The 15221-nt window shown below is 43.2% G+C and overlaps 1 protein-coding gene across 5 annotated transcripts in view; it reads right to left on the bottom strand.

Moving 5' to 3' along the window:
- LOC148029565 (uncharacterized) overlaps positions 1-15221 on the bottom strand; it is a 136507-nt gene that overhangs the window by 45930 nt on the left and 75356 nt on the right. For all 5 annotated transcript variants that reach the window (XM_087688434.1, XM_087688436.1, XM_087688433.1 and 2 more), the window contains exon 7: positions 5330-5439. In XM_087688434.1, the coding sequence (XP_087544560.1) occupies positions 5330-5439 (110 nt within the window). The remainder of the gene's footprint in view (positions 1-5329; positions 5440-15221) is intronic.

Raw genomic sequence — 15221 nt, 5'->3', positions numbered from 1 at the left:
CACTGCACAGAACTGTATACAGCAGATAGCTGCTGTATTCAGCAAAGGCTAGATATGAATGAACTTCGAATCAATGCCCAATGTCAAATACCAATGCCAGGTAGTCTCCAAGATGATTGTCTATGTATCCAAGAGTGTCCGAGAGCTCAAGGAGTAGTCAACAAGATCACAAATGGGGCCAGCAGCCGCAGGCGCAATTCTTGCTGCTGCTGCGATTGGAGTAAATGTGGCACAATGGAAGCTCAAGGGGAGCTCGCTGAAGCCCCTACAATGTCCTAAAAAGCCTTGTTCAAGCCAAGAAGCGGGAGAGGCCAAATGATTACCTTGGAAGCTTAAGCTGTCCTAAATGAAGTGTTGTAGGTATTTGAATCCAAGCTGAAGCAATGGCAGAGGAAGCTCCTCGATCTCAGCTCTAATACTAGTTGAAGGGAGAAGCCCGAGTGGAAGCGCGAGCAAGCGGAAGCAAGAGAGTAGCAAGTTATGGAGGATGGAGCAGGAGAGCAAGAGAGAGAGTCACAAGATGTGGGAACTCCAACAATCACAATGCATGACTGACCTTCCCTTATTCATTAGTCACTGAAAGAATAAAGAATCAAGTAACGATGATGGGCGTCCGCCACCTACAATGTACAGGTGTAAGCATAGGCGCCTTTACTCCCAATATCATGATCCATAAATTTATAATGATAAGTCAAGTTTTAACTAGTTGTTTTTCAACTTTATACTTTACAATTTACTACTTACAATCTTCGTGTGCATCGTGTAGGTGAATGTTGATACCTTCAAGTTGACAAACAACACTCTTCCAAGTGTGCATCAATAGGTTGATGATGAGTTGATCTTTGCCGACCTTATAGAGAGCTCATGGCAGCTAACATTTGTGGCACTCATAGTCAACATGCTCGTGGGTGAGGAGTTCGGGTGGGTAGTGGCAGGGGGATGGTCATTTAGTACCTCCCAACACTAACAAAGGGTGGTTTCAATGGTTTGCAAACATATGTGAGGCGAGGCTCTAGTAGTTCTCATCCCATGCCTCATGATGACATTCGTTTCTTGCGTACACAAACATTATCTAGGGAACCATCATTTGATGATGATGGTAACCTCATCAATAAGGATAGTCAAGGCCTAGCATATGCAAATTTTGTCTTGTAACCTCATGTGTTCATCTTATTTTGTAGTAGCATTGCTATTTTGACTTTCAACATGTGTTCTATCATTTGTAGTTTTTAAAAATTCAAGTTGAATACTTTTTCGTACCATATAAAATCTTAAGGTACCATTTAGTAATGTATTTTATTGTACTATACCATATCATACCTTTCGTACCTAATAACTATGGTTTCTACACCCACTAGTCAAGGAATCGACCTAAGGTGAGAAAGCCATAACACACTATAGTTGCAATAGTTAGATCTAAAATGTGAGGGTTGGATAGGAGAAGTATATAGAGTTCCCTCCCAAACAAGAATTGTGCAACCGAAGAGGGAAAATAATAATGTAGGAATCTAAGATGCTAGAAGTTAGACCATGTCGCCCTTACAAATCTTTGCTTGCTCACAGAAGATCCAGGATGTTTATAGCTCAAGAGCAACCTCTGCTTTGATACTATGTAAGGAAATGGTAGCATTGCAGAGAGAACACACAAACGTGTATAACGACCAAGAATGGCAAAAACACAAAACCATAGAGAATAAATGGATACTTATGAATATATTACAATGAGGGATCTCAAGAGCTAATGCTGTCCAACAGCCACTCTCTCAGGGGAGCAGGCTAAGGGAGATTATTGAAGAGCGTCATCCTCAAGAACCGATCCAAGTGCAGCAATCCACCAATGCAGTTTGCAGGCTGAAAGCTGAAATGCAGCCCAATCTCAATCAGATGATGAAGATGATGATGAAGTCAGCAGTCCCGGCAGCTGAAAATGCAGCCTGTAGAGCAGAAAATGCAGGCTGCAATTCCTCCATCTAGTGCTAATGTGGCTGGGGAAGCAAGCAACAAGCTGACAGGGCTGGCAATGGGTCCAGCAGCACCTTTTAGTAGTGGGGGCAGCAGCCACCTTAAGAGGGAGAGATGATGAAGGTGATGAAGAGTTGGCACTGAAAGTGACGGAATGATCAGAGTGAGACAGTGTGCCCACAAAATGTCCTTTTATAGGAGTTTTTTGGGCATTTGTCCTACCGCCACATAAAATATCTCTTTCTCTAATATTCTTTTCAGGGCTGTTTTACATTAGGCCAAAATGCATAGAAATTTAATATTATTGAGGCCATTGATTATTACTTGCTCAACACTTATGACTAATAGTATGATGCGTATTACTTTCTGCCTGAGTGTGGTACTATCCTAAATAGTGCACCTTTGGAGACTATACTTTTATGACAGAGTAGAGTGACCTCATCCAGAATCTTGCAAAAGAAACGTTCTCCTGAACAAAACGGTGTTCCTCAAAGAGGCATCCATCCAACCCATCATGGTGCTGATGCGTGTTAAAACAAATTTCCAAAACTGTCCACAATTTCCTTTGTATATTAGGTAAGGCTGAAAACAAATGCTTTGTCAGATGCATCTATCCACTCTAGCATTGGAAGGAAGTACTGACTCTGAGGAAGATCATCTGACACTGAACTGCGCAAGCCACGTCATCTGATGCATAAGTATTGGAATGGATAAGTATTGGACCATCCAGTGGCAGCCTAGTAGTTAGGACAAAGACTCGTATACATAAGGTTATAGGTTCAAGGTCCCTGCAGCATGTTGGCAACCAATGTTTCTCATAGGCCTCATTCAGCTTCTTGGCCAGGTCACTTGTTTGGCAGCCAAAATCAGAAGCCCTTCCTGGATTCAGTGTGCTTCTTCCTAGATGATTCAGAATCTAATATGCAGGAATCATGGGCTCAAGGCCAAAATAACAAAACTCTGTGAGATCGTTATTCAGTGCCCTTAATGATTTCTTGAGCTTGGAAAACAGCAATCCCTGAGTACATCCATGTTGATGATCACTTTAGCTTGAGGAACAGACCCAAAGAAAATGATCATTCCAGATTGGCAGTACTCTGTTTAAGAAAAAGCAGTATGATGATAACACTGCATCTACTTGATCAGAACATGTGGTAAAGGTTTAATCAGACTCACAATACACAAAGGCTACAAGATAGTGCTCAACAACCAAGAACAGATGCCTTTGGTGTCCTTCACACCATTAATATAACAATTTTCTGGGTGAAGCCACACTCTGCTAATCATTTCAGAATTGCAGGCATACAATCCCACGAGAGAATATGCACAAGAAAGGGACTGGGCTATACTTGCCTTCTGCCTTGTTGTAGAACGATGTATAAAGTGAACTGCATCCAAAAATGTGACCTCCATAGCTCCCTTTACCTGGAGCCTGGGAGCACTAGAACACTGAAGTATCAACAGAATACGCCAAAAAGTTGTTGCTTGGATTTTTGAGCTTAAGCCCTCTTCTACAGGCCATTGATTTAGAGCAAGTACTTCGTAGGCAGCAGCACATATAAACTCGATGCAAAGTACCACCACAGCAATGTGCATTTAAACTCCCCATGTGATCATCAAATATACAATTGTACAGCTGTCGATGCAAAATTTAACGTATACTGGGCTTCTGGACCCTTGCAAGTTTTTCTGGAACCACAAAAGTCCTGAAAGCTGCATTTCCAATCATATTTATTCCCACAGACTTTGATGCTGATCTCCAGCCTATGCAGAATAGGCCTGAAATTTGGAACTTATGTTTGTGCTCGAATGGCCATGAACAGGAAAACTGAATACATGCACAGTTAGTTCAAGTAATGGCAGAAAACTGATATTGTGGGCAACAAGATTGATTGTGGCAGAGAGGGAGGGGCCAAAAAGCAAGAGATGGAAAACTTTTAGGGCAAATATGAATATCAGAAAATCAGGAAAGCACTCAGAGACAATGGAGATGAGGGGCTGCACACATTATGCTTTGATGCTATAACAAAAAATGAGAAAACGAAGAGCAATGATACAAGCAGCATAAATGGAGAACTGCAAAGTTTTGGTAGCAGAGTTCTTTCCAAGCATCTTGATCTATTATATGGCTTGCTTGGTCACCCAAGAGCACTCTAGGCCACTTTATTAGCTCATGGGACTTAGGCACTTGCCCACACAAATGGTTGGAACCTTCCTATGCTGGGAAATGCAAGAAAGGCTTTCTTGAGCTCTATACATTATCATCAAGATAATGTTATGAATATTGTCACCATTCAAGGAGACGTTATTCTCCCTAAAAATGGATCAGCAATCGTTGAACAACAGGCTTTTTATTGTGCATTCTAGCCTACTTACAAGCATGAATCTCCTCACCTCATAGTCCTCTTATAGTCTTCCCATACTCCTATTTGTTAGCAACTTCACACTTCGAGCCTCACCTCTTGCCTTACTGGTTTGTTGAATCTCCTCAAGTGTCCTCTAAATGCAGTGCACCTTCAAGTTCCAAGTGTCACACATAAGATGAAGGACAAGAGAAGGGAGACCATACTCATAAAATCCTCTCACTGCCTGCTTACTCATATTCTCACTCAAGATCAAAGGGAAGCACAAAATAATACTTCGCATTTGTTAGCCTCCAAGAAAAGAGGTTTTTGCATTAGAACAGGCTTACAAAAATAGTTATTCATGCATACCCTCTAGGTTATCAAGCAACTTATAGTTGTATCATGTATGACCTAAAGGTATTAACAAATTTTACAATAGGGAGACTTCAGTCTTCCCTTCTTTTTTTACATTGTCACCTGCCATCACCTCGTTCTTTTGTTGCTGCTATTGCTAGTGTACTTCATCTTAGCCAAAATCCGCACAAAATAGGAGCTTACTGTTTGTTGATAATAATATACCTCCTTTCACTATCATACAAACAGAAAAAGAGCCATACAACAGGTCTTTCAATAAACTAGTTGGTCTTTCAGTTCTACACACCCATAAGTAATGGCCATTGTAAGGTAAAACTTTTGTCACTAGGGATAATGATTGTGTAGGATGGTAACTTTTAATTATTCCAACTGATTACACATTGAATTAGATAGACTACTGAAGTATAATGAGTTTTATTCAGCCATTTTTTGCCTCTACAACTGAGATGCAACCTCAATTCTAACAATATGCTGTGTTGCTACAATTTCTATTTGTTGCCTTACAGATGATTGATCCATTTTCAGTGTAGTACATTAGGGAGTCAAATTAATGAAGTAGATGGCTTAATGGAACTATGATTTCGTGCATACATGTCAAACATGCCTATTTAAAATAATTAGTAATAGTGTTATCGACTGAATTTTACTTGTCTCGAAGGAATTTAGGCTCAGAATGAGGGATGTCTTTGCAGCTAGGTAGCTTGTACACTGGATCCAAAGGATTGGTTCCTCTGGCAGCATTTCCCAGTTTCATGTTCTTAACAAATTTGAAAACAAACAATTGATTAGACAAAACATATCCCAAAATGTCATACAAGCTACTCTCCAATCAACTAAAGTGAGAGATCTAAAGGGAATTATTTAGAAATTACTTAATGGCAACATGCAACACATGCTATTGTACTATTAACTTTGAAATCTATGAGATCTGATAATGACAAAGAAATGGAGATTTCCAATACCAAATGCTATCAGACTTACTGGCTGACTTTGCCGGAGCCCTTTCCAGCCTACTTAACAACAACAATGAATGCAAAGGCACACAACCAGCTGAATTGATGTGAATGTATGGTATAACAGTCATGAATGCTGAAAGCTTTGTAGGCATCGAATGACCAGGCTCAAGCAACGCATTGTAAGTCATTGTGCCATAACAAGAACTCGAGATGGTAGGACAACTTCCGTTCTCAAAGGAAGAGCACAATAAGGGTGTCGAGTTTACTACTCAGAAAGGGCTTGGACTTCCCACATTGACCTTGCCCTCATCACATATAGCAATCCATTACATCTCAAGCTTATCAATCGACCCATAAAGGCTATCAAACCTAACACTCAGCCCAATAGGCGCTTGCTTGAGAAGTGGAGACCATGATTCCTTTCTTCCCATATGCCAAAAACTTTATCCAACTAAAGAACTCGTACTTTTGGCACTCAAGAAGAATGTTCTAGCATGTAACTAGCTCAATAGCCCATCCAAAAGAGCTCTATCCATGGTCACAAGTGATGGGAGAGGGGGAGGTGACAGGAGACGGCCAAAAGCAAGGGATGTGGACAGGGATGGCATTAGAAAATACATATTATATTTACACCAAAAAATATCAAAAAATAAAACAAAGTTGAGAATGTGAATCATTATGTCATCAAACACGTGTGCGTGTGCGTGTGCGTGTGCGTGTGCGTGTGTCCATCAATCCATTTTTGTATTATAATCAATATCGCCTGAAAAATGTGAGTGCACACACAAGTGTGCATGTGCCTGCTCAAAATCAAATTTTGAGGTCGAGTTTTTTTTTCAGAGAAAAGTAAAAACTCTATTAATACACCTCAGAACAAAGTGTCCCAAGGCAAAAAACCAAGTACAAAGCAGCCTTGTAAGCAACTGCCATATCAAGAATTATATAACAAGGGGAAGTCTATTACAAAGCTTGAGTGAATAGCCAGTCACAAGGTCTATAATGCCAAACCATGTGGATCTGGAAGAGGAGAGAGTCTCTGCAGTAGATATGTCCAAAAAATCAATGGCCTGCTGGCTGCATCTGGCTGTCCATATATACCAAGCAATAATGCTAGCTATGAGCTCCCATCTGTGACAATGCCCCTGAGTCCATACTTTCTGTGAGAAATCCAGCACGAAGGTCCTGCTCACAAGCTGCCCCAAGATGAGATAAGCCTAACACCCCTATACATCCTCATACCCACAAGCTGGGCCTCTCTCAGTGACCCATGCAACTGTCCCCCACATAGCAATCATAGAATCTGTAGTGCCATGAAACACTCTCTCCTCCAAACCTCCTGAGCCCATGGGCAATCCCATATACAATGCCTCTGAGTCTCTACCATAGCCAAAAGCCATGTACCAACTGCTAAACTCCTGTGTGCTAGTAATCAAAGAAAGAGTGAAATCTTTCTTGGTCTGAAATTGTCCTCCAATTACCTCCAGAAGTCTACAAGGAAAGGCTGTGATACATCCTAGATAGTCCAATGCTTAGCTGCAGCTGGCACCACTCTGATCCTGCTTGTCTATATTCTCCTCCCCAACCTAGTGATATAGCCAAAGAAGGGCACATCCTGAGGCGTCTGTGCAAATGGATCTCTCCATACCCTCTCCCCAAGATCCCACTGAAGTCTCTATAACGGCCTCCTCCTATATGCCCAATGTCTCCACCCATCTTCCATACAAGTCTGAGGGTTTGGATCAAAGTACCAAGTCCTATCACAATGAGCCACAACTCTAATCCTTCATCAAGAGCACCCTGTGAACTCTCACTGATTCAAATCCTCTCATCTAAGTCTGCTCCCATCCATCTCTACTGAAAAAGTAAACACACTCTCTCCACTAGTGGCTACCACTGCAATAAGGATCTTTCCTCTGGTAAGGAACCCTATCCATGTCTAATCTATCGCTGTGTCATTCCTCCATTCAAGGGGTACCACCTCCCTGATGCTCTCCATATGACTCTGGCCCCCCTGATACCTCAAAGTCTATATCTTTGTATATGAGCTGGTAGTTCCCAAAAGGCAAACCACTCTCCACTGTAGAAGCTACTAGTGCAGAGAGCCTCCCCCGAGATAGGAGGGTCCTCTCTCCAATGGTGTGGTTTCTCAGTGTCTTGAGTAGCTCATTAAAAAGAAGTGGCTTCTCTTCAACACTCGCTTGGTCAATCTGATTAAGTCCTGTAGATACTGATCTCCATCCCTGTATCATAGATGCAGCAAATCTGACCTCAAAATTGCTCCCAAGCCCTCTAGCATATGTTGAAATAGACAGCGTGTGCTAGGCTGCCATGGTCCTCCATGAGCAAGAGCAATGGTCTCTAATCTCCATAATAGTAGCTTCTTCCATGGCTCCTCGCTCAAAAGAAGGCCCCTCACAATGAGCTTTATCGTCGATGCTCTACTCTAACTATCTAGGTCAATAACCCCCAAACCACCCTCATAATAACATCCCAAGCTAACTCAGCCCTCGTAGGACTACCATCTCCAACTCCACCTGACCAAATGAAATTCCTGATGAGTTGCTTCACTTGGCCAATGCATGACCTGAAGAAGGCCCAACAAGAAGTCATGTATCACATGCTGGCTATGTTGGGTATTTGACTCACGCACGCCTCACTTGCGCCTACGCTCATATGGGAGTGTCGGTGATCAGTAGGACACTGGGGCACTTTTTACTCTCGGTAGGAGAGGTTTTTTCCCCCAGACTTATGGTCTTATTGTTGTATGTACTTATGTGCTTATGTTACACACATTTAGGCACTTAGTGTGTGTCGGGTGTGAACACCTTTGTACTTTCTGGACACACTCATTCAGTCTATTCTCTTGGGTGTCGTGCTTCAACTCTGTCTCTCACTCTCTCACACTGTCTACTGAATCCCAGCTGCACCTCGATCCTTCCATCTTACATTTGGTATCAGAGCACAGCTCTGAGCTCAGCTCCTGCCTACAGTGTGCAGTCCTGACCGCACCCGAGCCACCTCTGCTCTGCGTCTGCTCCAAGTCGTCAGTCTTCAGCACGCCAATGCTGTTCGCCAACAGTCGCCAGCGTCAGAGAGCCGCTCGCCTGCTGAGCGTGCCCCTGCCCCCGTCAGTCTGCCAGCGTTACAGCGCGCAGCTCCAGATTACAGCGTGCTGCTCCACCCGCCAGGTCAGAGCCACCCGCCAGCGCAGCTCCAGCCGCGCGCTGTTCATCAGGCGCTGTCCTCATCAGCCCAGGCGTCGCCGAAGTCGACTGTCATCCTGTTCGTCAGCCCTATTGCCTGCTGCACGTCAGCCGTAAACGTCGCCAGCGCCATTACGTCTGCCCAAACGGCCGCCCGCCTGCCCAGTCCATGTCAGACCTGCCACTCTGCTCGTCCGCCCTGACCACGTCATGTATGTTTTTCTTAAAAAAACAAAAATTTTTAATTTTAGTCCAGAATCAATTTCTGGCAGAGGATGTTCATACGCAGCAGGGACCGCAGGCACAGCACAGGTGTGGGATAAATTTGATGCAAATTTCTGGACTGGATCATCAGAAATTTTGGGGCTTTTGTGTATTTTGGGGACAGTTGCATATGAGCTGCTGGTACAGTCACATAAAGACTGTTTTGACAGAAATTTTGGGGATTTTGATATAACAGTGTTGCAGTGCACTGTTTGCACCTTGGGAAGCGTGCATTAAAAGACAGTTTTTTGACAGAGTACGCCCTTGCACATTAATTGCAGAAGCGTGTTTGCTGCAATTTCTGGAAATTTGCAGATTTCCAGTCCATACTGCTTTGACATTGCTCATTTTGTCTTTGGAAATTTGTCATCATGGCAAATCAGGGAGGTGATGTCTTTACGTATGTATCCAAGGAAGACAGATTGGACGGAAACAACTATTCGCTTTGGTCATTCATGATGAAGAAAGTATTAGTGGCCAAGAATTTATGGGATTATGTCAGTGGAGAGGAAACTCGACCGGGAGTTGTAGCTCCCGTTACTCCTCCTCCCCGTGGCGCACGTGGACAACGGGGACCTCAGCCCGCTCCACCTCAGCCACTTCCTCCAAGAACTGCAGCTCAAAAAGCTTGGGATACACGTGATGCACAGGCCTTGTCGCTGATTGCTCTGGCAGTTCAGCGGTCCATCATCCCTCACATTCGTTCAGCATCTTCTTCACGAGATGCATGGTTGACTTTGGAGCATATGTTTGCAGGAAAGAATAAGACTCGGATCTCTTTCTTGAAGAAAGAGTTGGAGACTTTGAAGATGAATGAGGGTGATTCTATGCAGGATCGCTTAAATAAGATTCAGGACTTGAGGGAGCAGCTCATGAATGTAGATGAGTATTTTTCGGATGCACAGTTGATATCCACCACCTTAAATTCCTTACCTCCTTCGTACTTGTCTTTTCATACTGCATTGAACCTCACCATGAGGAATGCTGAGCACCCACTCACTTTTATTCAGCTAGTTAGTTTGCTTCTAGAGGAGAAGCAAATACGGAAAAATAGTGGTGTGGATGCTATAGTCTCTGAGCAGGCTTTTGTGGCAAGACAGAAAGGCAAAAACAGCAAGGTGAAAAATGCTCCACAGAGTTTTGGCACTTCGGGCACATCGCAGAATCAGACACAAGGGGGGACGCAAGCTAAAAAATGAAAATGTCATTATTGTAAGAAGCTCGGCCACTATATCACTGAGTGCAGGAAGCGCATTGAGGAGTCAGGAATGTCTGTTTCTACTACTCCATCCACTGCTAGTGAATCCGCGTCCTTTGTTGTGGACAGGGACTATTGTTTTTACACTTGCAGTTATGACATCTCTTGGGCCGATAGAGCACTTAGCTCTACAGAGGATGCTGACACTTGGTTCTTCGACAGTGGTGCTTCTAGACATATTACATCTCGCAGAGATTTGTTTGCTTCAGTTAGTGCACCTCCCGTTGGAAAATCGGTACAATGTGCCAATAATGCATCATACCCTGTTCGTGGTATTGGGGAGATTCAGCTCACAGCCATTGATGGCTCTATTCTTCGCCTGTAGGATGCTTTGTTTGTGCCTGGAATCAAGAAGAATTTGCTTTCTATTTCTTCTTTGGCACGTTGTGGTTTGCAGGTCACCTTTGATGATGACCGTTGCATGGTTAGAGAGAAAGAACGCATGACTTTGGTCTTGACAGGATCTTTGTGTCATGGTTTATATGAGTTGGTTTATATGTGTCATGGTTAGAGAGAAAGAACGCAGAGTTATGGCATGCTCGTTTGGAATATGTAAACTTTGGCAGCTTAATGCTTTTGCAGCGTACTCAGATGCTGGATGGCTTACCTCTCTTGGAGAGACCTCCTGAGCACTTATGCGAGGGATGCATTTTGGGGAAAATGCATCGGTTCTCATTTCCTCGTGATGTTGCTTTCAGAGCAACAACCAGGTTGCAGTTGGTGCATTCAGATGTTTGTGGGCCTATGCAAACCATGTCATTGGGCGGTTGTTATTATTTTGTGACATTCATTGATGACTTTACACGTTTTTGCTGGGTCTACTGTTTGAAAAAGAAGTCAGAAGTGTATGATGCATTTTTGGCTTTCAGGGCACTTGTTGAAAATCAATCTGGATGCAAGATTAAGACTCTCCGTTCGGACCGAGGGGGGGAATACATGTCCTCTATGCTGAATTCTTTTTTGCAGCAGAAGGGCATAGTCCATCAGTATACTACAGCCTATACTCCACAGCAGAATGGGGTAGCAGAGAGGAAGAATTGGTCACTCATGGAGATGGCCATATGTATGCTGAAGGCAAAGAGCTTGCCTCATAGTTTTTGGATGGAAGCAGTCATGTGTGCTTGCCATATTTTGAACAGATGCCCTACCAAAGCCTTGAAGACCATCACACCTTTTGAGGCTTGGAACAGCCGTAAACCTTCTATTGGTCACTTTCGTACCTTTGGGTGTCTTGCCTATGCCCATATTCCACAGGTATTTAGAAAAAAATTGGACAACAAGGCTGTTAAGTGCATTTTTATGGGATATAGCAATGAGAGCAAAGACTACAGACTCTATGATCCCGTTACAAAGAAGGTTTTTGTCAGCAGGGATGTTGTTTTTGATGAAAAATCAGAATTATCCTTGGCTGGTTTGGACACATATCAGGCTGCCCGTGATGTTTTTGAAGGGCTACTGCCCATTACTTTTGGTGATTCAGTCGGAGGTTCAGAAAATGAACCTAATGTTCAGCCAGCTGCTCCTATGGAAAGTGCAGAAATTCAGCCATTGGCTGATCGGAATATTCAGCATCATGCTGAAACTGAAATTCAGCAAGAGCTTGCACACAGTCAGGATGCTAGACAGATACCTAGATGGTATTTGCAGACTATGCAAGATAGTCCTTTGGATGCACCCATGGCTGGTCGTACTAGAAGGCAAACTCGTTTGCATGATTCAGCTCATACCATGGAGTTTATTATGGCAGCAACTACTTTTGATAATGAAGAGCCTGAATGTTATGAGGATGCACAACACAGTGTGCATTGGATGGCAGCTATGCAAGCTGAATTAGATTCTATTACTAAGAATCAAACTTGGGATTTGGTGTCCTTGCCATTTGGAAAGAAAGCCATTGGAACGAAATGGGTCTACAAACTGAAAAGAAAAGCAGATGGATCCATTGATAAATACAAGGCACGGTTTGTAGCTAAAGGCTACGCACAGAAAAAGGGCATTGATTATGAGGAGACATTTGCTCCTACTTCCCGTATGACGACCATCAGGTCTATGATTGCTTTGGCTGCACATTATGGTTGGACAGTGCATCAGCTAGATATCAAGACTGCATTTTTACATGGGGAACTTCAGGAGGAAGTTTATGTACAGCAGCCCATTGGTTTTGCAGTTGAAGGCTCAGAACATTTGGTATGCAAGCTCAAAAAGGCACTATATGGTTTGAAACAAGCTCCTAGAGCTTGGTATGCAAAAATAGATGCTTTCTTGCTTGGTCAGGGGTTTCTAAACAGCTCATCTGAGTCTACCCTTTACGTATGTAAAGAAGGGGGATCTATGCTGATTATATGTCTTTATGTTGATGACCTTTTACTCACTGGAACACATGCTGATCAGATCTCAGCATTCAAACAAAATTTGCAGCAAACTTTCGACATGTCTGACTTGGGAGTTTTGCATTACTACTTGGGCATCCAGTTCATACATAATGCTCGAGGTATTGGGCTATCACAGTCAAGGTATATTGGGCAGCTTCTTGAGAAGTTTGGCTTACAGGATTGCAAGCCAGTTTGTACTCCCATGGAACCTGGACTGAAACTGTCATTACATGATGACAGTGATTTGTTTGATATACATACATATGCTCCTGCAGTTGGATGTCTTATCTATCTCTGCAATACTAGGCCGGACATACAGTTTGCAGTTTCAGCTTTGAGCAGGTATATGCATCAGCCACGTATGTCACATTGGCAAGCTGTCAAGCGTGTTTTTCGCTACTTGCAGGGTACTCATTCTCTTGGGTTGCTTTATGCCAAGGGGGGACCACTGCAGTTACATGCTAACAGTGATTCTGATAGGGCTGGTGATTATGATACACGTCACTCCACTAGTGGCAATTGTTTCTTTCTTGGCTCTTCTTGCATTTCTTGGCTTAGCAAGAAACAATCCACTGTTGCCACATCGTCATGTGAAGCTGAATACAAGGCAGCTTTCACTACCACAGTTGAATGCGTATGGCTTAGACGCTTGCTAGCTGATTTAGATGTATCTCTTACAGAGCCTACTCCTTTGTTCACTGACAGTCAGAGTGCCATTGCAGTGGCACGGAACCCAGTGTTTCATGCTCGCACGAAACACATTGAGATCCATTATCACTTTGTCAGAGAGAGGCTACATGCAGGTGATATCAGCCTTGTCTATTGTCCTACCACTAGTAATGTGGCAGACATCTTCACCAAAGCTCTTCCTCGTGACAAATTTGAAGCATTTCGCGATGCTTTGAATTTGATATCCTTTGGTGGCGGATGATCCTTGTACTCTTGATCACTCTTCACTCCAGGGGGGTTTGTTGGGTATTTGACTCACGCACGCCTCACTTGCGTCTACGCTCATATGGGAGTGTCGGTGATCAGTAGGACACTGGGGCACTTTTTACTCTCGGTAGGAGAGGTTTTTTTTCCCAGACTTATGGTCTTATTGTTGTATGTACTTATGTGCTTATGTTACACACATTTGGGCACTTAGTGTCTGTCGGGTGTGAATACCTTTGTACTTTCTGGACACACTCATTCAGTCTATTCTCTTGGATGTCGTGCTTCAACTCTGTCTCTCACTCTCTCACACTGTCTACTGAATCCCAGCTGCACCTCGATCCTTCCATCTCACAGGCTAACATAACTTGATTTGCAACTATCACCCTACTTGCTAGTGATAGTCTTGATGTGTTCCACTATAGTAGCTTTTGTCGTATGCTAAGTAAAATTGAGTGCCAGCTGCTACTCTGAAAAAATATCAATGCCTACATGGAAGTCCGGGTATCTCCCAAAAGTGCCACAAAGGACCCAAGTGAAATTCTCATGTGGTTTCCAATCTATCTACTAAGTATCACAAACCCAAAATCCATAGGATTTGTGCCAACTAATAAAAGCTCCTAAAGCTCTACAACCATCACAACTATAAAGGCCCTCAAATTCTCCTCATCCCCATCTAGGTAAACAGATGTGTCATCTGCAAACTCTACATCCAGCAACTCCTCAAACTTTGGAATGGGAAGGAGATCATAGCCTCTGCAACAAATAAGAAAAGAAGAGGTGCAAGAGGGCATCCCTATCTCACTGACCTCTGAATACTGAATCTAGCACCTCTAGTCCCACGAATGAGGACCCAGCTAAGAGCTTATAAATATAGAGTTGAAAAACCCTTGATCCACTACTTTGGGAAACCCATCCTCAACATGGTGCCCTGTAGAAACTCCCACTCAAATCTATCATAAGCCCCCTCCAAATTGAGAAGCAAAACGATGAGATTTTGTCACCTAGATCATGCAAGAGCTGTTAATTCCCAAAGGTGAAAATATTCTCAAGGATATTATGCTCCTAAACAAAACCGATCTAGGTGGGGTGAATGAGGTCTAGCATCAAGAGAGAGAGTCCGAGGTTTATCATTTTGGCTAGGATTTTATATACTATTCCAAGTAAAGTGATTGGTTTCCATTGGATAATCTCCAATCTATCTCCACTGCCCTTTGGGATCTCCTGAAATGCTGCTAAAAGTCCTATGATGATCAGGTCCCAATAGCTCAAGAAGAAAGCCCTGTCCAATCCATCATCCCCTTGGTAATTCCCTGATGTTAGCGCTAGTAAGGCCTCGCCAATCTCCTCCTTTGAGAATGGGGCCATCAAATGTATCCTCATGCTCTTTATGACCACTCTCCTAGTACTCTACCACACAATCTCTCTATCCCTGTCCAATTCTAGAGGCATCATCGTGCCCAACAAAGTGATGTAATAATCCATGGCACTTGAGCAACCTCCTATGGCCCTTTGCCGCAGCACCTAGTGCATACATCACGTCATTCTTTTCT

This window comes from Lygodium microphyllum, chromosome 11, assembly GCF_053477565.2.
Source record: "Lygodium microphyllum isolate KBCC chromosome 11, Lygodium_microphyllum_v1.1.10, whole genome shotgun sequence".
Lineage (NCBI taxonomy): Eukaryota > Viridiplantae > Streptophyta > Polypodiopsida > Schizaeales > Lygodiaceae > Lygodium > Lygodium microphyllum.
Note: the sequence above shows the minus strand (reverse complement) of the source record. Positions and strands in the feature narration are given on the sequence as shown.